Source organism: Scardinius erythrophthalmus, assembly GCF_964197995.2.
Source record: "Scardinius erythrophthalmus genome assembly, chromosome: 7".
In the NCBI taxonomy this organism is placed as follows: Eukaryota; Metazoa; Chordata; class Actinopteri; order Cypriniformes; family Leuciscidae; genus Scardinius; species Scardinius erythrophthalmus.
Window position 1 is genome coordinate 16,006,672 of NC_138227.1, and position 26,164 is coordinate 16,032,835.

Below are 26,164 nucleotides of genomic sequence, written 5' to 3' on the forward strand. Positions count from 1 at the left end.
ACCTCCCTCCTCCTCATCCTGTCCCCTCCCCCTCCCTTCCGTGCTTCCTGAAACAGTCATGAACCATTTCGAAAAAATAAACTGGATTCACCCACTTGTCCAGCAAAAACAGAGCCACCTGAAGTCGGATTGGAAGCCCTTCTGCTGGCGGAGTTCTCGCCACCTTTTGAACGCTTTTCCGATGTAAATTCGGGACTTTTCACGCGTTCCTTCTCCTTTTCCCTCTTCTTTCTTATTTGTTCATTGGAACATCGTCTCTTTGGTCGTGTGTCGGCCATATAAAAATTCTCAAGAATATAACATTTTAACGTTAGTCGTTGTTAGGACATCTCTCCTTTAGCTAACTTCCCTCTTCATGCTTCTTTCTCCTCCACTCCCCACACCCCCCTTCATGTGCATGTGCACTAACCCCCCAAGCCCCACCCCCAAATCCTTCTTGTCGGTTATTGGCTGGAACACTGTTTGTTATGTTTCGTGGTCCAGGCTGGGCCAGTTAGTTTTTCTTGCCGTTTGTGGAGCCTGGGCTGTCTACAGAGACCGCGTTTTTTTACAGTGTGTTCAGGGGACAGGCAGCTAGCGGATAGTGAGCAGATGTTTGCTGGATGTGACAAAAAATGTTTCGGCCTAAAAAAACGTGTGACATCGCTTAGAACACCTTTAACAATATGTGTTTGTTAACATGATTTTAGTGTGAAAACATAGATTACAACCTTTTTTTGTGTAAAATAATAACCACTTTTACAACTTTGTTGCCATGACTGCTTAAAACCCTAAAACGACTGTAAAAAATAATAATACAAGCTCAAATAATACATATATTTTGACAAAAGAATTAATGTACTTCTGTAAAAATTGTAAAATGTAAAAATGGCCTTTTCCCAGAAATTAGTTTTTGCAGGGTGTGGTGTCTGATGCACACTAGAAATTGTCCTTGTCCAGTGTCTGTATAATATATCTTGGTACTCCTTAAAACTAGAATTGTGTGTATCTCTTAAAGTCACCATGAAAAAAAAAATTGGGACAATCTGTCATGAGATCAGCTGGTAAGCTACCAACTGAGCTTGAAGGGATAGTTCAGCCAAAAATAAAAAATCTGTCATCATTTGAATTTTTTTCTTCTGCTGAACACAAAAGAAGATATAATGAAGAATACGGGTATCCAAACAGTTGATGAGCTCCATTGACTTCCATGGGGAAAAATACTATGGAAATCAATGGGGCTCATCAACTCTTTGGCTATGCCATTCTTCAAAATATCTTCTTTTGTGTTCAGCAGAAGCACGAAATTCATACAGGTTTGGAACAACATGAGGGTGAGTAAATGATGACAGAATTTTTATTTTTGGGTGAACTATTCCTTTACATATATTTATACAACGGAATATATTTCCGTTGCAACGGATATATTTCGGATATATACGGATATATTTCTACAACGGAAATTGTTTTAATAACGTTCAGGGGTAGGAATAATTATGTGTTTTGCCTTTAAATGTTGAAACATTTGAGGCATTTATTTACAAGGAAGGAAAATGAAGGGACTCAAACAATGTTACTGCCACCAGCTGCGGGAACAGATCGCAAGCCATGCAGCACCTCCCTGTTCCCATTTGCCTCAGTAACAGGTGTGAATCGCCTGCATTTCACAGAGACTTGTGGTATAGCGATCAAAACCGGAGCCACAGACAGTACATTACTCTCACGCTGAGCCGTCACGTCCAGTTTAGAGATGGACAGAGACAGGATGTAGGCCCTCTGTTTACTTTCACAAAAGGCTCCAGCCATTTCCTGTGGGTCATTTGGTGACTGAAAGCAATAGTCTTGGGTTCAATGGTTTGCAGTTCAGCTGACCGTCACGCCGTTTCTGTTGACCTGTCACCTCAGAAACAATAAAATTATGTGTCTTCTCTTGGCGGACACCACAAAGCAAATTATATCTTGTTTTGAAGGTGATAGTTATACAAGTGAAATAAATGAGGAGTGCTGTTTTATGCTTCAGATTGGCTTTCTTCTGGAGGTATGGACAATCATACACAAATAAATCATACAGTTTATTTCCCTTCTGTCTCCACCTAGACAATCAAATGACATAATCCTCAGTTTGCTCATGTACTTCATGAAAACGAACTCATTTTTTAGCAGTCAAATGTATTTGAACTTGAACTTTCACATCTGATCACATTTGACAGTACAGTCTTTCTTAAAGCTATATCCTAGATAAGACTGGTCTGCTTATCTTCAACTCAGATTCTAAGTTGATTTGTCGTGGAAACAATATGATGAGATTCAAGTTGATTTGAAATTTTTGAAAGTTGAGCATCTCAGCATGCAAATATAAGATAAAAGGGATATTTAAAACATTTAAATTAAATAAGAATTGACAGCAATGATCATATAGAAGCCCTATCTCTGAGAAACTTAATATGTCACAATTGTGAGTTTATATTTCATAATTCATAACTAAATCTTAAAATTGCAACTATTTCTCACTATTGTGACGTTATATCTCACAATTTTAACTCTCACAGTTGTGAATATTTTTTTCAGTTGTGACTCTAAATTTCACAATTGCGACTTTATGTCTAATAATTATTACATTATTTCTCACAATTGTTACTTAATATTTCATAATTTGCAACTTGATATCTCGTTACTTTTTATCTTTCTATCTCACAGTTATGAGTTTACTCCTTGAAACAATCAATTTTTTTTTCAGTTGCGACTTTTAACTGTATATCCCACCTTTGCAACGTCATCTCTCACAATTGTGCCTTTTATATTTCACAAAAAAAGTTTAATTTGGAAAATTTCTCTTATTTTAAGCTTTTTTTTTTTTTTTTACTCTTAGGCAAATGACTTCCATATGATCAGAAAGCGATTCATGAAGATGTCTTCAGATCTGCACAACATACCTTCCATAATGCCCTTGATAAAAACATGTTCTGTTACAGCTGTGTTGTCGCTTCGCTGTTCTGCAAATGACAAACATGAGGGAAACAAATTACATACATTTTCTAATGCTTTAAACCTCCTGTTTCAACCTATAGAGGCCTGTAATTGGCCTTCACCGACAGGCCTCTCTGCAGCTCTGAAAGCACATGCACTCCCGTTCACCCTCCCACTGTGTATATTTGAATCATGGATCATTTGTGCAAGCCTGCGGCTTTCTTTGTGGCGACCCCACCGGTCTCCAATTGACTCATGCTTAAAGGTGACTGTGATCCCTGCCAACTTTGCCGTCATTGACTGCGTGGTGATTTTCTGTCTGTTTCCCATGAACACGTGCAAGACAGTGATTAGTCAACATTTGATCGTTAAATTCGCATGCTGAGGTGTGGTGTGGTGGTAACCTCCTGAAGGCGCTAACTGACTGTTGCCAGTCATAGTGGTTTAATGGCGTCTCAGGCTGATCAACAGCTCCAGGTCAGAGCCAGTGACCAGGCTCCTGAAATTAGAGAAACACGAGCCTGCGTTTTCTCCTCACACTCCCCCACTCCAGCTCCTCTCCATGCCAGTGGTACTGCGGGTAGAGGAACTAGGCCCAATATCTGTTTTTTATATCTAGGTCATTGGCTTTGGATGGGAGCGTAGCCTAATCTATGGGCTTTCTCTAGTAAAATGCTTTCAGCTGTGGTGAGCTTTTTCTCCCCTTTACGCCTGGATCTTGCACACTGACATGCTGGATCATTAGATAGCAACTCCCTGTGCTTTCATCATCCAACCTGTTTTTTTTTTTCTGTTGATGGTGACTGTTTCTTGAATTTAAGTCTGTGTTTTTTCCATCCAAGAATGCAGAAGACACAGATGGGAACACCTTTGGAAAGCTTCCTGGCATTTAATATCTCCATTGTTGGAGGCCTGTGAAATATATCTAACAACCCCAAGTAGAGCATCACTGTTTAGGCCATCTTCAGAGCGGGGTTTGGGGGGGCTACATAATAAAACTACTGTTTGGCATTCAGCCACTGACTACTGCTGAAAGGCAGAATTCCTTTAGTATGTCTGCTGATTATTTGCCAACGGATTTTCATGTTTCTCTCAAAAACACCTTTGGTTTTCAGTTTCCTGTTTTAAAATAGAGTTCCCTGATGGCCTGAGGCAACATTTGTCATTGGACCTTATTGGAACCACTAACCTTTAAGAAATAATGTAAAATATGAGAGACTAGAACAAATAGTTCACCCAAAAACAATAAATATTTTGTCATCATTTACCCTCACTCATGTTGTTCTTATAACCTGCATGACTTTTTTTCAGAAAGAAAGAAAAAAAGATATTTAGAGAAATGTCTCAATGTCACCAAAACTATTTGATTACAGACATTGTTCAAAATATCTTCTTTGTGTTCCACAGAAGAAAGTAATACAGGTTTGAAACAACATGAGGGTGAGTAATGAAAAAATGGAGCAATGCCATAGAAGTTTAGGATCCCCAAATAATTTTTCTTGGTGTGTGTGTATAACATTTTAATAATCTAAAGTACATTTTCGACTGTAAAGAATCCATGGATGTTGAAGAATTTAACATCCATGGAAATGGTCTGCATAAAGCCATTCCATGGATGTTAAAAGTTACAATACAGATTCATAAGAGTTCATTATTCATAAGAGATATTGAACATTTCCATGGAAAAGAAATGTTCAAACATTATTGAACATTTCCATGGAAAAGAGAATTCATGGAAATGAATTCTCTTATGAATAATTAACTCTTATGGTTTTATTCTATAAAAAATACTGTAAAAAAATATTTTCATTATTTGTAATCACAACTTTTTATCTTTTGTCAAATCAACTTAGTTAATTAATGTGGTTCAGATAACATAATATTTTGAGTTTCTATTGATTAAACCAATCTCCTTCATTGCATTGACTCAATTGTTTAATATCAATGAACTTAATTTTTAAGGCAACCAGGTAACTTGCTTTTTTCAAGTTAAACCAACTATAATTTTTTACAGTGCATAATTATTTTCTAGGATAAGAAGATACATTCATATTTCCCAACATATCTGTATCATAGCATATTTAATGGCCTTTCAGCTATGTGTAAACAATTATGACAAGTAAAACAGCTAAACTGGACATGGTGAATTACAAAAAAACCCAGATGAGATTTAATTAAAAACAAGATTTTATGCAATTGAACTTTTGGATTCAAGAGCCCTTCTGAATGTAATACAGATACTTTTTATTACAATTAAGCAAAAATGTTAATTTATTCTTCCATTCATATTTTGCATATGAATGGAATACACAATGTCCTGTTTTGAGATGAAGTAGTAGTGGACTGGATGGTTGGATGGAACAGTAATGGTGTCTCTGTCTGTATGACTGGCAGGGATTTCACTACATCTCAACAATGAAATTCTTCTATTATTGCTCAGCCTGTTTACACGGAGACAATTCAACTATACAACTGAGGACCAGAATACCTAACATTTAGGCAAAAGCCTCATTGAAACCATGCATTTCTCCTTATCTGTGCAAAATAAACGAATTCCCCGTGTGGAAGGTCACTCACCTCAAAGCACTTCAGATCCAACAGCCAGTTTGTTTGTCTAGAAGTAAAATGTGATCTTGGAATGTCTTGGATCTCCATCCACTCCTTTCATTCTTTACTTTCGTAAATAATTTGTGCAGTTTACCTCCCTTACGAATTCAATGAGTCAGTATGTGTCTTTGTGGTTATCTTATCAATTTAACGTCATGAAATTTAATTCTTAATGAGATGCATGGACTTTTTCATTGTCTAATCATTTGTTTTACAGCTGATAACATTGTAGAACATTAATTGAGCATTCCATCTTGTTAGATTATTTAAAAAGGGATTTTTTAAAAAATAACATGCTTTGGATATTTTGGAGAAACAGGTTTTGGAGAAACAAGGTCTTTACAAGCCCTTTTTTTTTTCTCAAACATTTTTTTATTCTCACTCTAGTTTCTTCCAAAACATTCACTTGATTAAAGGGTGAGGTGATCTCAGAGGCGCATGACAAACCGTTATGATGATGATTTAAGACATTACTTGCGCTAACATGTCTGACTATTCCTCACGCTATACTGTAAATGTAACATAATTATTCAAGCAGAACGCATGACGTGATAGAGTCATTTCAGTTTGCTGGAAGTTAGTTTGGTGATATTTTGCTATAAAAGTCAAGTCAATCTTCATGCTTTATTTGGGGTCTGAGAGACCCAAAAAACATTTTTATAGTTCAGAATCATTTAACGTTAAGTGTTAGGTTTATACTCTTCGTAATTTTAAGAGAAACCACACTGACATACATTCAGACTGGGTCAAGGGCAATCAAGGGCAAATTTTAACTGAAAGGTTGAACTGTTTTCAAATGAGTGACATTTTTACTGGGGCAAACTGTCACACACACACACACACACACACACACACACACACACACACACACACACACACACACACACACACATTAAACTTTAGTCTACATAACTAAATATTGGAGTAAAAGGTATGACAACTAGCCCCAGTCTCTCAGTAGGCTAATTGAAGTCTATGAAAACGTAAACATAACGTAAATTCAATCTTAATAGGTTATTTTACCTCAGGATGTTGGCACTGTGACTTAAAAACAGATCATTACCTCTCCGGCTAATTTAACGCGTTTTTAATAGCTCTACAAATTTGATAAACTGCCGCTGCTCACAGAGACGCCCTCGTAACATAACGGGGCTTTGTTGAACTCTGCACCCATCCGTCGTAATTGTACTCTTTTGGTGTGACTGATTATATTCCCTGAAGCAAAATGATGTATGAGGAAAGCAGCAGTAAAGGAGTTAACGCTGACAGGAAGTTCAAGGAGTCCGTGTCCACACGGGGGGCACTTCTACTCTTCTCTCACACTCGCTCACTTCAAGGCACATGCAGCCTCCAACCTCACTTCAGTCTTTCTCAGTTCTCCACAAACATTTTATGAGCATTTTTTTGTAATTAATCCGTTCTTTACGCAGTCTACATGTCGTGTGAGTGATCAACGAAGACAAAGAAACCAAAATGAAGATGTTCCATACTTAATTTTAAGTTTTGAACGGTAGCGTCTCTTTCAGCTTTCGCACGCGCGTAACGTCCAGTCGAGTGACGCGTGACTGTTACTCATATATGGGACTGTGTTCGCGCGAACAGTATTCAGTGAGGATGATGACAGCTCATACTCAGCGGAGAGTTCAAGAAAGTTGGAAACTGAACACTGGAGCATCCAACGTTGCTTAGGGCATTACACCGCAGGAAGCCAAGCTTCAAGACGCATTGTTTAGTCAAAGCAAGCAGGAATACTCACTCATGCTCACGAGCTGGGAAAACAGTTGACTCTTTTCTTCAAAGTGGGATATTAGGATTGGAAACGGAGTACGTACATTGGCTGCGTTACTTTTGATGTCTCCGAACAGCACACCTGTAAAGGTATGTTACAGCTTGTCAACTGTTTAAGACATGTCAATTTTCTCACGATCAAAGATAAGGAAAATATAAGTTATATCCACGTACCACGTAGAAAACCAGTACTGATAGGTTGCACAGCATTAAGACTTTACAGTAACCTAAAGTGCTTAGTTTTTTTTTTTTTTAAAGAACATATTTTTTAGCATCTAATAACTGGCACATACAGTTTAATAAACAGAGGTTAATAAATCACACAATATGAGTGCAAGTCAAGAAGTGTGTGGTAGTCTATCATCATCATCATCATCATCATCATCATCATCATCATCATCATCATCATCATGTCTTGGACCTCTAAAACAGTACCTGTTAACATAAACTTGTGTATATTTTTTTAGTAGGCCTAATTAATATGCATAATTTGTATCTATATCTGTTTACTTGCTCCAGAATAATTTTTTACCATTCAGTTCCTTATTATGATTTCATTTCACTGCAGCCTGCATGGGGAAAAAAACTAAGCTGGACTGTTGTCTGGTATTTAGATGGATTGTATGAACTTTTAGCTGGTCAGAATGGGAGACCGGTGAAACCAAATTAGAACACCTTATTGTGAGACCAAGTCTGGACCAGTTTAAACCAGCAAGTCAGTTTAGGCTTGATTAAGGTGTTTATTTTTAGCCGGGTTCTGTACACCTTGTTGCTGTTTTAAGCTGGTTTTCCAGCCTGGTGTGCTCACAAAACCTCTTTAAAACCATCACAACAGACCAGCTAAAAACCTTATAGGCTGCTTTAAGATGGGTTTTTCCCCCAGCAGGGTATAGACTCATTCTGTAACATGTGTATTACCTCAGCCTTAGCTCACAGGCAGCACTGGAAAACCCTTCAACATGGGATTGGTTTCAGCATCAGGTCTTTTAAGACATAAAAGTCCAAACTTTCTCAACCACTCTTACAGCCCCCCTCTCTTGCTCAACAAACACTATTTTCTTTAGCAGCTGGAATGCTGACTATTCGGGGTGGACAAATAAAACTTCCCAACGAATCCCGTCTGGTCTCAATTTACTCGTTAGTTCAGCCGGGAATACAACTCATTGAAAAGATGTCAGTCTTTACAAGTGGGAATCTGTATGTGCAAATATTGCCTGAGCTAAGCCCCAAATATGTCATTTGCTATTAAAAAAGAAACTCAACTTCATCTTGGATCAGTGAAATCATGTGATTGATGGGACAAAAACGTATTTAATGCATCCCAGCTCTTCTGAATTACATTATATGCTGCTGTTTAGGAAGTTCATGCTGTTGTGCTTTATGATCTAAACACACACCACACAGTTTATTTGTCATTTCATTTTTCAGTAGAGCCGTGGGATCACGTTTATTTTCCTTTCAAACATGTAGGAGACGTGTATACTTGGTAAAAACAGAACACTGACCGACCTTAAGGTCTAACTTTCTTGAAAATGTCAACACACATGGATTTGAGCTCTGAAAACTCTAACTCTCCGCAAATGACACTTCAGGGTTTTTCCAGCTTATTATGTTATTTTGAAAATTGCAGCACTTCTCAGGGCAAAAAAACCAACAACTTAAATATCGCCCATTTGGGTCTTTGGGGGGAAAGGGGTATTGTTTGGTCATTTTCATCATATCAAAGAGAAGAATAGGCTTTGGGATTGGTCATGGAATCTGAACTGAGTGACAGGAAGTCAGCCAAACCCTCCCTCTGGATGTTTGGACCTTTGAATGTGAAGGTTAACATGCAAAGCTCTGTTTGCTTTGAAAGCCAACATCCCCTTTTCACCATCCACTTATTCACTTGGAAAACTGTCCTTGCTAATGCCGGCCTGCTGCTTAGTTTACCATGAATTTAGGAGACAAACCCTCTCCTCCTAAGAGCTTGAAGGAAATACACCAAATCCCCATTTCCTCCCAGTGCACCCCAGCTACAAGAATTTGGGCTGATGAGCTTCCCAGCTTCATGCTCCATGTCCCACATGAAGTGATGCGGTACAATACGTGACTGAGGTGCAAAGCGCAGCTCGAATTCTGTGTATCATCTTTCATAGTGTCAGAATGTTTGTTGCAATGGCAGAACTTTAACGCCCAAAGTCTATTTTGTCATCAGCATAGTAGTGTACGTGCTCAGTCAGATTTTTTTTAACTGTTCATACTTTTCACGCTCAGCATGCACATACACATTAAATATTTTTGCACTAATTAGTGCAATTAAATTACCTGCTCCATTGTTTCACAGTCGGAAAAGAAATGGAGGAATCGGAACAACGACAACAAGACTACACCAACCATGGATGCTCATGTAAACAAGATACCACAACTAAATTTAAATGAGTACAGCTACATTTTTATCGCTCATAAATTTAGGAGAGAAATAGTGCAGACAGTAGACAAAGATGAAGCTTTCTAGTGTGCATGTGATGATTGTTTATTGCGTTCTTGCACGCTATCAAACGAAGAATACTTTAAAAAGCTATGCGTTCTGTTGTAAGTATAGGCAAACCGTGTGTAACATACAAAGTATACTTTGGGCTTAAAGAGTTAGTTCACCAAAAATTAACATTCAGTCATCATTTACTTACCCTCATGTCCAAACCCGTAAGACTTTATTTAAACTTCGGAGCACAAATGAAGATATTTTTGGGTGAACTGACCCTTTTAAGCGTTGTATTTGCATTATGTAGAGTTCTACTTGAAAATGCATTTTGATGTTTCATTTTCATCTCAAATGCAAATGTTCTAATATATTCCCAGATAAGAGCATCTGTCCAGCAGATGTCCATGTAGAGTTCTAATGGAGGCAGTAGTGAAAACATGGCTGACTTAAACAGAGGCATTTCTGACACTGGTGGAGGAGAAAAGAGCTGGGTATGGGAGGGGACAAAGTTGTTGACGGTGGAGTTTTCTGACTGTTTCTCTCAAGGAGTCTTGTGTTTGCAGTGGTGATGGAACGGGTGTGTTTGTGAGGGTTTCAAAGTGCAGGTGTGTAAAAACTCACAGCTGTGAATGCAGTCCTCTGTCTGGTGACTCAAATCCGCAGTGTCTCTCTGCCTGACTTGACAGCGTCTTCCATGAGTAATCCGTCCCACCCTCCTGCACTTCTCTGTGACTCTTGATCACCCCAGGTTTCTATCTGCACCCACTGTTCTTTCATCCAGAGTAAAGTTCACAACATTTCTGCGTCATACCTTCTGTCTACACTTAGCCTTGTCTGGATCATTTATCCAGTTGTCTTTTTATCTCTTATCTTTGATCACTAGAGACATTCCTGCTTGTAATATATAACTGTTTAACTTCCCAAGCTCGGTACACTATGCATGACATAGCGTTTCCTTTTCCTGGCTGCTAAAAGGTCCATTAGCCCCCCTTTTCCCATCGCTGATAAATTGATTAGGCTGCATGCTAGTTTGTTACCTTGAGCTTTATGGGCTGACACTTATTATTTTATAGACACCATTTATAGAGCAGCTTTCCTTCCATAATTAGTTGCATGTACTGAAACAAAGGGGATTTCCCTGGTGGAGCAGGCAAGAGCTCAAGGCTACAGGCCTTTTTTTTATAGCCCCACTCTTCACTACACCCGATGACACTTTTATTGAGCCTCAGGAACTTGGATGTTTCAGCCCTCTCGGCCAAAACCCTTTCCCCACGCTGTATTTTCTCTGGGGAATGATTGCCTTTCTGTGCAATCATGACACATTTCTGAAGAACCATGAAAATGCCTCTTTTGAACTATATAAACTGCTTTCTATTGGTCATTGTGAGGTCACTGGCCTTGTTTCATAGTGTGAATGTCAGGGAATGCTCTGGTCTTTCTGGCCAGTTGATAATGGCCAGATTTGTATGATCTCACATGGACTGCATTACTGATGCACAGCTGTTACACTCTGCACTGATGGGTCATTTCAAAATGTAGGCCAAATTCCCAAAACGACAAAATTTGTCCATGAAATGTGTTGAACATTAAAAAACTGAGGGGGACACATTATAAACCTGATCAGCATGGCTGGTGTATATTAATTATAATTTGTCAAGCAAAATTAAACTCTTGAAATATGAGTGAAATTGAGTGTGATTTTCTAAAAGCAGAAGTGACATGTCCATGTCTTCAGTTCTAATTGTTATTTCACCTTGAGCCAATTGTTTGTTCTTAGAAACAGTTTTGTTATTACCATATTTTACAACCCCCACTTATTATTGTACAAGAAGTTACAACATTGAACAAAGACTTGAAACAAAAGGCTCCTCAAACTCCTCTCAACCTCACGTGATTGAGGACCACATACAGTTTGGCCTGCATTACTGTCCCTCCCTCCTCACTGCCACATTGCTTTCATGCCCACTGCATTTCCTCACCAGCATTTGTGTAAGTATGGGTCACTACCCCAACTGAGCATTATCCATTGTGTTTGGGAAGCCTTTGTTGTCTAACTGAACAAGGAAAAGACTAAAAAAATATGGTGATGGTGTTGGGCAGACATGTCGGAGGGGGAGTTGAGAGGTGGATGGCAGAGCTGTGGTCCGGCTCCACGGGGAAATGTGAAGGTCAGCTGGAAAACAAACAATAACCTTAAAAACTCTCAGTTTAAGACAATAGAGCTTCAGGGCCAGAACTGACCCCCCTCACATGGGCTTCAATAGTCACGCTCCTGTTTATTTATGTGTTTGGGTGCATCAGCATTGACCTCACTTTGTGAACAGATCAGCTGTTGAACATCAAAACACATCTTCACCTCTCTCCACACAAACATGCACTTCTTGTGTGTCAGACAGTTTAAGATAGAAGGACATTGTATTGGGTGTTAGCGTGTTTACAGTAGTGAGCTCTGTTAGCAATATGAATTCATCTGTTGATAATTCTTTACAGTTCAGTGTCAAAGCAATAGTTTTAAAACTTTTTTCATAGTTAAAACCAGAAGCTTTGCTTCTGCTTTGTCTTTTTCGTTGCAAAATATCTATGAAGAAAATTAATACGTTTGTGAGAGCTTTAAGAAAGACTAAATTAAATTTGTTCATCTCTTCAGAAAACTTTGGACTAAACCGCTCAAATCATACGGATTAGTTTTAAGATCTCTTTATGAACTTTTTGAAGCGTCAAAGTTGTAGTTGCGTAGCTGTCAATGGAGAATACAGAAACCTCTCAGATTTCATAAAAAATATATTTTTTCATCATTTGTAGATGAACGAAAGTCTTACGGGTTTGGAACGACATGAGGGTGAGTAATTAATGACAGAATTTTCATTTTTGGGTGAACTGTCCCTTTAAGGGCTCTGCTGTGTGTCAGTGACTGACTATTTTATATTACAATACAAAAAACAGTGAACTCATTCCCACTAACATATAATTGTCATCCAGCTCTACTACCTTTTAGAGACGCAAAAGAAAACTCCCCAAAACACTCACACACATGTGCAGGCAAGAACACGCACACAGCTGTCCAGTGTAATAGGACTCTGTCAGCGGGGTAGTTTTGTCTCTATGGCTGTCAAAGTGCAGAGCGTACGGATGCACCTGGAATGATGCCATGAGAGATGCAACTGTAATGAAAATTACAGGGTGGAAAAAAGCCTCCTGCTCCACATTTTTCAATATGACAAAGTTGCAATTTTGCATGAGGAGCACGTCAGGGTGTTTGGAAGACGTATGGAGACTGGCTGCTCTGCATTAGGGAGAGTGGAGTCTCGCTAACCTCATTCTAACCTCTGCGCTGGCTAACCAGATGTTGGCTCGCATCCACTCGGCCTCAAAAATACTTGTTGTCACCGCCACCCACCTCCCCCCGACGGTAACATTTATTTGCTATTAGAAACTGTTGTTGTGAAGCGAGTTAATTTTTACCACAATTCCATTTCTGGAATTTGGGAATTTCGCAGCAAACAAGCTCTGGAGCCAAAAAAATACATGGGGTTTTAACCGCAAATGCTTGTAGTGTTCTACAACCTTCATGCTCGCAGTTACAGGAAGTGAGATGCCTTTAATGAGGCAGAGCTAGAAATGGGCTCTAAAGGACCCGGGGGACTGCGGTGAGAAACACTCTGAAGGACAGTGCATGGAAAAGTGCCAGGGTAATTTTTAATTTGGTCTGGTTAGTAGACATCCAAAACAGATCATTACGCTTGGCTTTGAGTGTTTCAATGCAGCAGAATTATGGAGACAAACAGAGCTGCCTAAATAACAGGAGCTAGTCTGTATCACGCCCAGACCGACTCTGGTATTTGATCCAAAACTTCAGATCAGGGTTTGTCAATTGTTGGATTGTGACCAAAAAACAGGTTGCATGTCTGTTCTGACAGGAGGGGGGGAAGGGGAGGATGCCAAATAGTGATGCACCAAAAACAAAATGTTTTTGGTTTACATTCATCATTCAAAAAGGGAAACCGATGCTGCAGATACACAAACCGTAAACAAAGCAGGGCGTGCTTAGCCTATACCGTTTTGAATATCAAATCTGATGATCACTTTCTTTATTCCAGCCGCTCGTTTTAATATTTAAGTACTCTCCAAGGAAGACTCAGGTAAGATGACGTAAAATTAGAACAGCCTTCTACCTGTACAGTTTTGACTTCTTGCTGCTGTGTTATGCTATTATTCTCATGCACTGACTCATTCACAAAGCTGAACAACCAATCAGAGTCCTCTCTCTCACCAACGGCCCGATACTGATTCTACATGCTGAATCGGCCCAAAAAAAACCCCAGACGGCGTCCGACTAGAGCCAACGGTGCGGAACACACCGAAAAATGACTTCAGCCGACACTCAAAAATGGCCCGACTTTGCCTGACGGGCAGCCTAATTTTTTTATTTTAAACGGACAGTATGGCATTTTTCACCACTAGAGGTCGCTAACCTATTTACAATAACAAAGGCGTAGATTGATGACACAACATTTGCTAAGAATTATGGATCTTGTCGTCAACGTCAAGCCGACCGATCTAATAATGTTTATGGATGACTGAATACATCGATGCTTTTATCATGACTGTGATATAAAGCAGTTCGGGATTGCTAAGAGACAGCTATCAGCTCCACACGTGATGCGAGTCCCGCGGATATGAAAGGAATATGGACATTTCATTCTACCGAACTACACACAGAATTACTACTCACAGGTCAGTTTATTAGACAAATTAAACTTGTGAGGTAACGCAGCGCTGTTTCACTTGGTCTAACATTACACTAGCACACTAAACTGCATTTGAGTGTGTTGAAATGTATGTGTTAGTTTGTCTGTATGAGACTAGCAGTAAACTAGATCAACATTAGAATAACATACAGATCATATTCTGACATTTTATCATTGTTGAACTATATAACATTGATTAGTTTTATGTAAATGTGCTCACCTGTTTAATAAAGTAGGCTACTGCTACATGTAGGAGCGGTCGAAGTCTCGCACGTGGAGCTCTCGTTTAAATATACTTGCTATGGGAGCTCTCGGCATCTCGAAAACACCGCGCTGATATTGATTCTCGTTTTAGTTCTCATTTTTTATCCAAAGTCTGCTTGCCATGGTCCATAATGTTTGAACGAAACAACAACAACAGCGTGCAAATAGACATTGCGAACTACACATTTGTCCACGTCTGTTGCTGACGGCTCTGGTTGCTATGGCAGCACAAGCGGAAACGGGGACAACGTGGATATGACGCCATTGACGGCGACAAAACGGAAATAAAGAAACGGGACGTGTCTTCGAATTAAATTACAAATTTCTCCTGGTTTGAAAGTTTTTAGAAACAGTCGGGATAATGTAAGTACACAACTAAAAAAAATATATAACATAGATATAGTGATTTTTGATATTTTTAAAGCAAAAAAGTTACATATTGTGCCTTTAAAGATATATATATATATATATATATATATATATATATATATATATATATATATATATATATATATATATATATATATATATATATATATATATACACATTACTATTTAGAACATTTTTTTTAACTATTTAGAAAAAAAGGAAAAAGATTGTCTTTATAATATTCTTTTTCTGTTTTATTTTAGGGAAATTTTCATTTGGGTGATATGCATTTTTTTTTTTTTTTTACTTTTTAAATAATAGAAAACTCCTTATTGAAAATCATAAATCCAGTTGAAGGAAAAGACCTGTGTCAATTTTATTGCAAGACATCAGAGCAAATCGAGAAAGTAGAAATTCTACCCTATGCTGTGAACTATTTCTTTCATTTTCTGAGTTATGAAGGGTGGCTGGATAGCTAAAAGCTTATCCCTCAGATGTTGAGCTCTCCCGCTTGTGTTGTCCTCTGAGTGACGGGCAGCAGGGAGCCTGTGGAGTGAAGGCCGGGGCAGGTGACGTGGGAGACGGCTTGTCGGGATATGATAAACATTAACACATCATAGAGGAGCCCTGTCTATCCCTATTGTTTCCTTTTCCTGAAGTTCCAGCACCAATTGCGCTGACAGGACACATGCTCAACATTTGGGAAAGAGAGATTTTTGTGTCTGTGCCAACCATTACATATGTTTAATTTTCTCTTCTTTTTTTAAGAGAGAGAGAGAGAGATGGAGAGAGAGAGAAAGAGAGAGAGAAGGCTGCGAGCTACCCACCCCCACCCCCTACTCATAGCATCTATCGCATTTCAGCTCTTTAATTGCTTTGGCTCAGACCTTTGGTATTTTTTTCCTCTATATTTTTTTTTTCATTGTCTTCCTCTTCTCATGAAAGAAGCGGAAGGCACTTTAGAACTGATAAAGAGTCAGTTTGCAGTAGTTTTTATCAGTCTCAACTAATGGGAGTATACAGTACATTTGTTGGATGGTAATAATGTTCTGACTTATGTCGGAGCTGACTGTGTAGTTTGTATGATTTTATTTTATTTTATTTTATTTTATTTTATTTTATTTTATTTTATTTTATTTTATTTTATTTTATTTTATTTTATTTTCCAAACAAACCTTCTAACTGTGATGTGTTAGTGCTACCCACTGAGCTATTTTAATTGAATTTAATTAGTTGGGGTTAACATTTTATTTTATTTTATTTTATTTTATTTTATTTTATTTTATTTTATTTTATTTTATTTTATTTTATTTTATTTTATTTTATATGTGTTGTATTGTGTTGTATTGTGTTGTGTTGTGTTGTGTTGTTTTTTGTTCTGTTCATGCTATAATTATGCAGATTCTGTTATTCCAGAAAAGAACATATGGTATATGTGAAATATATATATTTACTGTCATTATTTTTTTTTTATTGTTTTTCTGCCCATATTTTTCACTACATTTGTCACATGACATTGCTTATAGATCAACTGAAAGTGTTTTGTTTTTAACAGTTTGCATTTGTTTTGCAGGTTTCTACTTCCTGTGATAGAATCACACCATGCCTGAGGGGGCGGGCCGCGACAGCCAGAAAAAAAACACCAACCAAGGTCAGATGCCAATCAAATAATATCAGTGTTTGAAAATCTGAACATGAATATGTAATATCCCAATCAAAAGCTACTGACAGGAACTGCTCATTCACGGTCTGAATTTGAAGTTGTTTTTGTTAACTTCTATGTTGTGGTTGAGTTCAAAACCACAAACGAGAGCCTGGGAAAATGACGAAAGATATATTTTCCGAGATTTTGCACAATTTTCAATGGAGATAAGCCATCAAGCATGCCATAGATAAGAGTGTCTGTTAGGAATGAAATGCTAAGTTATCAGGTTCAGAATTAGACAGGGTGGTCTCCCTCTTGATATTTTTGGACCTCAGCCACTCCTACTTCACAAAGAATGGTTGCTTACATTATCAATTCAAACAAACTGAACAAGTCGGTTGGAAATGTGCTGACAATCACAATTGTTTAGGGTTGGTCACCTCTCTTTGGATTGGGCTCTCTAAACAATTCGTGATTGAAATAATTCTGATCATGCAATAGAGACCAAGGGGCACATTTATGTTTGGAAAGAATTTTTTTGTGTCAGATAGAATCTGGAATATATCAAGTTGCTGTCAATATTCTATACATGACATTCCAAAAGAGCAATATATCACTGTTAATATACAGTCAAAAATATACGCATTTAAAATCACATGTAATCAACCTCAAAATAATAAAAAGATCATGAATACATACAAACATCTTTGACATTTGACCCAAATCATATCGTCGTGACCTCAGCTGGCATGTGATGAGGTGTTGTTGAGCTCTGAGCACCTTTGCAGGGAACTGCTTATATTTGGTTTCACCACTTCCTCTAATGGGGCTGAAAGGTGCAGACTGGCACGGCACACAGGAAGTATCTCAACAGACGGATGAGCACCTAGATACGTTGATACAGTAAACACTCATTGCTTGAGCTCAGCTCTATCTTGTATGTTTATTTTTTGATTTTTTGAGACATTCTTTTAAATGTCTGTGTTGTAATTTAAGGATGTATTCCTATAAATAGGCGGACTTTCAGTAATATGCTGTGGTCAAGCTCAGGCAAGTTTTGATACTGTTTTCTGTTCCCATTAAAAATGATGTCATTAACTGGAGGAGGAGGATGTTATTAGAGAACTAACTTGTGCTAGTCAGGAATGGAAAGTCCATACACACTAACATTCGATAGTTTGGCGTGCATTTATTTGTTCAACAATACATTAAAAACAATCATATTTTGAAATATTATTAAAAGTTAAAATAACCATTTTCTACTCTAATGTATTTTAAAATGTAATTTATTCCTGTGATGGTAAAGCTGGATTTTCAGCATCATTACTCCAGTCTTCAGTCACATGATCCTTCAGAAATCATTTTAATATGCTGATTTGCTGTTCAAGAAACATTTCTTCTTATTATAATAAATTATTACAATTATAACAACGATTATTATTATTATATATTGAAAACAGTTAATTTAACAGATACATTTTTTCAGGAATCTTTGATGAATAGAATTTCAAAAGAAAACATTTATTCGAAATAGAAATAGTTTGTAACATTATAAATGTTTTTAATGACTATTAATGAGTGTTCATTTCTTTGAAAAAAAAATGACCCCAAATGTATATATGTTTATGCTATATAAGGAGGGACCCTTGTGATGTCATCAATCGTGAGGTTTCCTTTGGAAGAGAAGAGAGATATGGGTGGTGGTCATCATCCTCCATAAATTTATTTCAGTACTGAAAAAAATAAATAATAAATAAATAAACAAATAAATAGATACAGTTTATGAAAAATGAAGCCTGTTTTATGACCTTCAAGATTTTTTTGCGTTGTGACAATGAATCACAATTATTATTATTTTTTGCTTTTTTGGGGTGAAATGTTACCTGGATATGTGAGATTCACTCAAATTCAAACCTAATTCAGAGCTTCCTCATATGTTGTTGTCTTGTTTCTTTAACACATAAGTGCTCTTCAGTATTTTCCGGCAAGGACTGAAGAGTTTGACAACTCTCAAAATAACGTGGTTTTGCGGCCTGCACGCTAATACACACCTAGACAGGAAGTGTGCACATGTGAACACTCAGTTTTAATGCACGTTAGATATGGTGCATGGTTCCTGTCTGCGTTACGAATGGTGAGGTCCGTTTAGTCTCTGCTGGAATAAGATTCAGTTTCAGAAATCATTTGGATACCTGATGTCATTTGGAAGACAGTGCTAGCCAGTTGCTTTGAATTAGTTATGAGGACTAACTAAACTACAGTGAGACGACATAATTCTCAGCTAACCGCACTGGTGGTCATTCCAGCTGATGTTGCCGTGCCTTGCGGATCAGGTATGTGATTTCTTGCTCTTGGCTTTCACTCATTTGGCCAAATGATCTTCACAGACTTCCATGATCTACATAACAGGCCTGATTCTCTGATAGGAGTTAGATGAGCCTTGTTAGTCTCTTTATTGAACTTTGAATGACTAAAAAAAAACAGTGCGCATGAAATTTATGATGAAAATACCACAATTACTGGAACTCATAATAAGTACGTATCACTAACTAATAATTTAGCGCAATTATGGACACAAAGACCAAATTAAGGTGTTTTTTACATTATTTCTAAGTAGATCTATGTCATTATGAAAATATTACGAGGAAATGAGCTCTAATGTATTATTTCAGATTTCCAAAACAGCTGCACAATTAATCGAGTCATTGCATTTTCCATTAGGAATCATAATAATTATGAAGAACAGTATATGTGTGTTGGCTCACGCATGTTCATCAGTCTTATCTAGAGATGGTCAGGTTTTGTTGGAAATCCCAATCGATTTATCCACTCTTAATTCGTGCTGTGCGCTTAGAGGCTTTTTAAACTTAATGTTGGGGATTACAAAATCCATAGGGATAATGTTTAGGGTAAAACAGTCCCCTGCCTTTGGTTCTTCCTTGCCACATGAAAGTTTCTGACTTCACGCCCAAGTAGTGATGGAGTACCCTGTCTGTTTGCTTTTGTTCCAGAGGATGCACTGGGTTTACGTTGTCACACTTCATGCATCTGTCTGGCTGAATTTACGCCATGCTTTGAACGTGCTCCTGAATGCTTTTGTATCCAGTACAGCTGATCTTGAGATAGGCATCAAACGAAAAGCAAAAGATGGCCGTAGCGGTGATGTATGTCTGGCTGTAGAGGATTTTACAATCCATCCCTCCACGTTTTTTCCTCATTTTCACATTTTTTCATGTGCGACTGCCGCCATAGTGGTGCTGATCTTGGATTGGGGCCAGCAAAAGATAAACACATGCCTTCATGTACTTTATGAGTGTGTTTAAATCAAATTCAGGCAATCAATATTACAGAAGTGCTTTCAAACCTTCTATGAAAGCAGGGAACGGGAGAAAAGGCAGCAAGCAGTTCCAGCTAATGGTCAGATGGAATACTTGATGGATGATAGGCAGACTTGGCGAGGAAGGGAGTGCAGAGAGTAACAGTTGACTGCGTCGCCCTGCCTGCTAGGTCAGAGGAAATGGAGGATTGTTCGTCTCTGCCGGCTTGTGCTCTGTAACTGGGCCACCATTGTGATGAGCACAGCCCAGAATTCAGCCTTTAAACAATGCCAATCCTTACAGCGCTCTGTACCGGCCTGTGTTCTCCTGCCTTGACGACCAGACTGTTGTGTTCAGTTTTTGATACGGCTCTTCAGGCAGAACGTCACTGTTTTGATTTAGATGTTCTGGTCGTTTTAGGGCACGGCTGATTGAATGACTTCTGTGTTCGCAGGTTTAATCGTCCAGCAAATTGCAGTCAGGAAGTTGTGATTTTTGTTTCCTGTCTATACAGGGCGTGCATAGCACCGTTAGATTGACAGCCTCTGCGGGTTTGCTGCAAACCAGTGTGATGTAGTTTTGCACAGTCACACCTTTGAGGCAGGCAGAAAAATATTGGCAGGAAACACATTGTAAGCACTTATAGTTTGTTCTTGTACTTTACTCTTTAAAAATGCATATTGTTTATATGTTAAATGTAAATGTAAACTTATTTTGTGTTCATTCTGTTAATTAAAGTAATTGGAATGGGAACTGGTTGATGAGAAATACTAATGAGTTTATATTAAAATATCTGATTCATGGACACAGATTTGGTATCCTGGCAATTTTTAATAGAGTTTTGAGATCTCTTCTGAAACTCTAGAATAGACACATGTGAGTTTACTGGGGTCTTCAAGATAGGATATTTAAGCCAAAGTCTCCATTTGCTCTACATTGCTGTCTTGGCAACATAACATTGTATTTTTTTTACTTTTAATCACCAAAAATACTGTATTATGCAGTGGTCACTAGAATTCTCACACCAACTTGTTTCTGTCTCTCTCTGCTGCAGCTGCCAAGCGCCCCTCCTCTGTGTCCTCGCTGAGTGGGATCGTGAGCCGCATGGCCTCCTCAGGTGGTGCGTCCCGTGGGAGCTGCACCTCTGTTAACACGGTGTGCTCCGACAGTGACCGCGGTGCCAGTCTCAGCTCCTCTGCCTCATCTGCCTCGCTGCAAGATGGACACTCGTCGTCTTCTTCCTCATCGCTCCCCTACGGAGCCATGCCGGTCTACCCTGGGCCACAACGAAACGGCTCAGACATCAGCCTGGACCTCACCCCTCTCTCCCTGCTGACGGGAGCCAGTCCCCTCCCCGCCTCCACAACACCACTGCACAAACTCACTCGCCTGGAGAGGGTGGCACTGGAGATAGTGGAGACCGAGCAGGCCTACGTGAGGGACCTCAAGAGCATTGTGGAGGTAAGGATCAGACACTCCATTTACCATGTTTCATATCATAAGAACATAAAATGGAATTTGCAACCAAATAAACTTGAGGAATAATGTTGAGCTAATGTTAAAACAATATTGAAATAATGTTTCTTATAACCTTTTAAAAGGCTAGTATACCCCTAAATATTTGTCATTATTTACTCGTCATCCTGTTCTAAACCTGTATGCATTTGGAACATAAAAGAAGGCACTCAATGTGTCCATACAATGAAAGTCCAATGCTGTTTTCGACCCATTTACATTTTTCAAAATATCTTGAGGTGAGGAGTGCTCTTTTGACTTGGCCTGTTAAGTTACCACTGAGATAACTAGAAACTGCATAGCAACCCACTAATAACACTCAGTACACCTAGCAACAGCCTAGAAACCATCGAGAACAACCTAGTGAGCATCTAGCAACACCCTAGAAACCACACAGAACAACCTAGTAAATATCAAGCAACACCCAAACCACCCCGGAACAACCTAGTGAACATCTATCAACGGCCTAGAAACCACCCAACACCCTAGAGAGCATCTAGCAACAGCCTAGAAACCATCCAGAACAACCTAGCGAGCATCTAGCAACACCCTAGAAACCATCCAGAACAACCTAGTAAATATCTATCAAACGGTCTAGAAACCATCCAAAACACCCCCTGCAAACAGCTTGCAACGGCCTAGAAACCACCCCGGACCAACCTAGTGAGCATCTAGCAACACCCTAGAAACCACACAGAACAACCTAGCGAGCATCTAGCAACACCCTAAAAACCACACAGAACAACCTAGTAAATATCATGCAACACCCAAACCACCCCGGAACAACCTAGTGAGCATCTATCAACGGCCTAGAAACCACCCAACACCCTAGAGAGCATCTAGCAACACCCTAGAAACCGTCCAGAACAACCTATTAAATATCTATCAACGGCCTAGAAACCACCCAACACCCTAGAGAGCATCTAGCAACAGCCTAGAAACCATCCAGAACAACCTAGCGAACATCTAGCAACACCCTAGAAACCATCCAGAACAACCTAGTAAATATCTATCAAACGGTCTAGAAACCATCCAAAACACCCCCTGCAAACAGCTTGCAACGGCCTAGAAACCACCCCAGACCAACCTAGTGAGCATCTAGCAACACCCTAGAAACCACACAGAACAACCTAGTAAATATCAAGCAACACCCAAACCACCCCGGACCAACCTAGTGAGCATCTATCAACGGCCTAGAAACCACACAGAACAACCTAGTAAATATCAAGCAACAGCCAAGCCACCCTGGAACAACCTAGTGAGCATCTATCAACGGCCTAGAAACCACCCAACACCCTAGAGAGCATCTAGCAACACCGTAGAAACCGTCCAGAACAACCTATTAAATATCTATCAACGGCCTAGAAACCACCCAACACCCTAGAGAGCATCTAGCAACAGCCTAGAAACCATCCAGAACAACCTAGCGAACATCTAGCAACACCCTAGAAACCATCCAGAACAACCTAGTAAATATCTATCAAACGGTCTAGAAACCATCCAAAACACCCCCTGCAAACAGCTTGCAACGGCCTAGAAACCACCCCAGACCAACCTAGTGAGCATCTAGCAACACCCTAGAAACCACACAGAACAACCTAGTAAATATCAAGCAACACCCAAACCACCCCGGACCAACCTAGTGAGCATCTATCAACGGCCTAGAAACCACACAGAACAACCTAGTAAATATCAAGCAACAGCCAAGCCACCCTGGAACAACCTAGTGAGCATCTATCAACGGCCTAGAAACCACCCAACACCCTAGAGAGCATCTAGCAACACCGTAGAAACCGTCCAGAACAACCTAGTAAATATCTATCAAACGGTCTAGAAACCATCCAGAACACTTCCTGCGAGCACCTAGCAATGGTCTAGAAACCACTCAGAACCACTCACGTTGCCATAGCATGGTGATGGTTTACATGGGCAAGAACCCCTATTTTAAATGTCTAAATGTTATTATAAAATATAAATGTTAAACACATATAGGGTGACTTTGAAAAAGACCCACTGAATACTATTATTTTTGCTGGTCCGAACCCACCCAGGTGGTGGTACATTCTTTTGAGCTCTAGGATTGCTCAGTCATGGAAACTCATCCAGATCAGCATTTCAACCGTCACATCTCTTCACCCGCCGCCCACCCTGTATGTAATCCAGGACTCATATAACAGACAGCAGAGAAAGCCGAGCCCTTTCCCTGTGCCAACGGCGATTTAAAATGTGATCATTGTGAGATTCTGTTGTGCCATTCATCACGCATTCAGGTGGAGCAAAGGAGGTCATGGCACTGGATGAAAGCAACAATAAATTCATACTGTCAGTTCAAACGCATCTCTGCACTGCTTTCCGCATGCACAGCCCTGATCCGGGACAATAAGGAGGCTGTTGCTCAGCATTTCAAACGCATGCACGCACAAATCAGAGTGTGCTGTAAATATAAGAGACTCTTTGTGGACGCTTCTCAACACATTCATCATATTTCCATGCACAGGTTGCTGGAAGAACAGGCCTCCACTGTGACCTTCAGCAGGGGTCATGGATAAGCACCAATATGTTATGCCCCGTTTACGCTGGCAGCGATTTGACCTCTCCCATTGGTAGTCGTTGCACATTTGCATAAGCTTTCCTCACATTTATCACAGTTAAATTTATTGTAATACTTTTATTCAGCAAGGACATTCAATTTGATCAAAAATAACAAGACATTTTATAATGTTACAAAAGATTTCTATATAAAATAAATGCTGTTCTTTGCTGTTAAAAGTCCTGAAATCCTGGTTTCCACAAAAATGTTAAGCAGCACAACTGTTTGCAACATTGATAATAGTAAGAAATATTTATTGAGCAGCAAATAAGCATTTTAGAATTATTTCTGAAGGATCATGTGACTCTGAGATTGGGAGCATGAAGAATCATTCTTCAGGAGGGAGCATGAAGAATAATGTTCACACATGAATTGGCAACTCTGAGTACAGACCTTAAATTCTTTGACCAAACATTGATGCCCCTTTTGATGAAATAATTATTATTCATGCTTCCTCCCAACCTTCTTTCACAGTTTGAGCCTGATGAATCTTGGCTTTGTCATCCTGGAATATGGCCATAATGTGTCTTCCTACATGTTTGTTTAAGAAATGAAAAGATACACACTCCATCAATTAGTGTTAGAAGAACTGTTGCCAAACATATAACATGCTAGAAACATAATAATCACTGAAATAATGATCGAATTATAGTATTTGCCAATTTAAATCCAAACAGCAACTTTGGATAAAGTTAAAGCAGCTCAAACATGCATGTTAATCTGGCATAGGCTTAAGCCTTGTTTGTAAAACTGGGGGTAAGTGAGTTTAGTTTAATTTGTGCTGATTTTTCTTCGAGCCTAGAGAGTGTTGAAATTGGTCTGTCATGAGTCACAGGTCATTGGGTTTGTGGTCTACTCAACACAGCCTTTGAACTCATGGAAATGTTTCCAGTGCCGGCCATCAACAGGTGTGAGCGTATATTATGCATAGTATGTGTCTGTTATCCTTTGTATCTGTGACTGATTGATTGCAGAGGATCATGGGTACATAGGCTGGAGGTTGGGGAATGCCTGAAATGTATCTCCTTTTCCCTTTCGCTGATGGTTTATTTGAAGTCGAGCTTTTCATAAGCCAATAAAAAGAGAAGGCATGCAAGCTTATGCTGCTTTATGAAAAGATGCCTTCAGATCAAATAGCCAGAAATTGGTTGCTGAAAGACGCAGATCATGCCGAGGAATGCTGCTGTTTTATCAATCTGTGGTCTCAAAATGGAGGCTGAGTGGTGGATGGTTTTGGGGACATACTGCTGACTCTGGGATATGCGTGTATGATGTCTGATTGGAGACATACTTAGCCAGGCTCTGCTTCTATTAGTAAGAGCCGTCTGGTTTTGATAGAAAGCGTAACAAAGAATGATGTCAAGCTAGCTGGAAACGAGCTTTGCTGTGTCTTTGTATTTTGCCTGTTGTTTGTGTGGGTTATATTATTAGTTTGTGAAGTGTCGTTTGGTGACATTCAGGTGCACTGGGTTCAGCTCCAGTGTGTGCTGATGTGGGGAACGTTTAGGGGAGCAAGACTGAGAGATTCTCCCTTTTTGTTTTAGCTGAATTTCAGCCAAATAGGACAGGAAATTGGGGGACGAGGGGGGTTTGGCTGTAGCCCCCATTCTGGGGCACAAGCAGAGATGGAGAGGGGCTGCTCACGAGAGAGGGACCGACTCCTGTTCCAAACTCCAAACTGACCTAGTTTCTCAGACAAAGACTCTGAGAGTGTGTTTAACTTCTGTTACAATCTCTCTCTCTCTCTCTCTCTCTCTCTCTCTCTCTCTCTCTCTCTCTCTCTCTCTCTCTCTCTCTCTCTCTCTCTCTCTCTCTCTCTCTCTCTCTCTCTCTCTCTCTCTCTCTCTTCTCTATTGTTTGCCACCTTTCCAAACTTACTCTCAGAGATAACATCTTTCTTTCTTTCTTTC

At 39.2% G+C, this 26,164-nt stretch overlaps 1 protein-coding gene across 2 annotated transcripts in view; it reads left to right on the forward strand.

Annotated features, from left to right (window-relative positions):
* The first annotated feature begins 6,882 nt into the window (after nt 1-6,882).
* The window catches only part of plekhg2 (pleckstrin homology domain containing, family G (with RhoGef domain) member 2), a 36,936-nt gene continuing 17,654 nt past the window's right edge, over nt 6,883-26,164 (forward strand). Inside the window, exons 1-3 of one of the 2 annotated variants that reach the window (XM_081369884.1) lie at nt 6,883-7,431; nt 16,761-16,838; nt 21,204-21,610. In XM_081369884.1, coding sequence (XP_081226010.1) covers nt 16,790-16,838; nt 21,204-21,610 — 456 coding nt within the window. In that variant the 5' untranslated portion in view covers nt 6,883-7,431; nt 16,761-16,789. Of the gene's footprint in view, nt 7,432-16,760; nt 16,839-18,910; nt 19,166-21,203; nt 21,611-26,164 lie in introns of those variants that run through there. The other variant, XM_081369885.1, reaches the window with a different exon arrangement.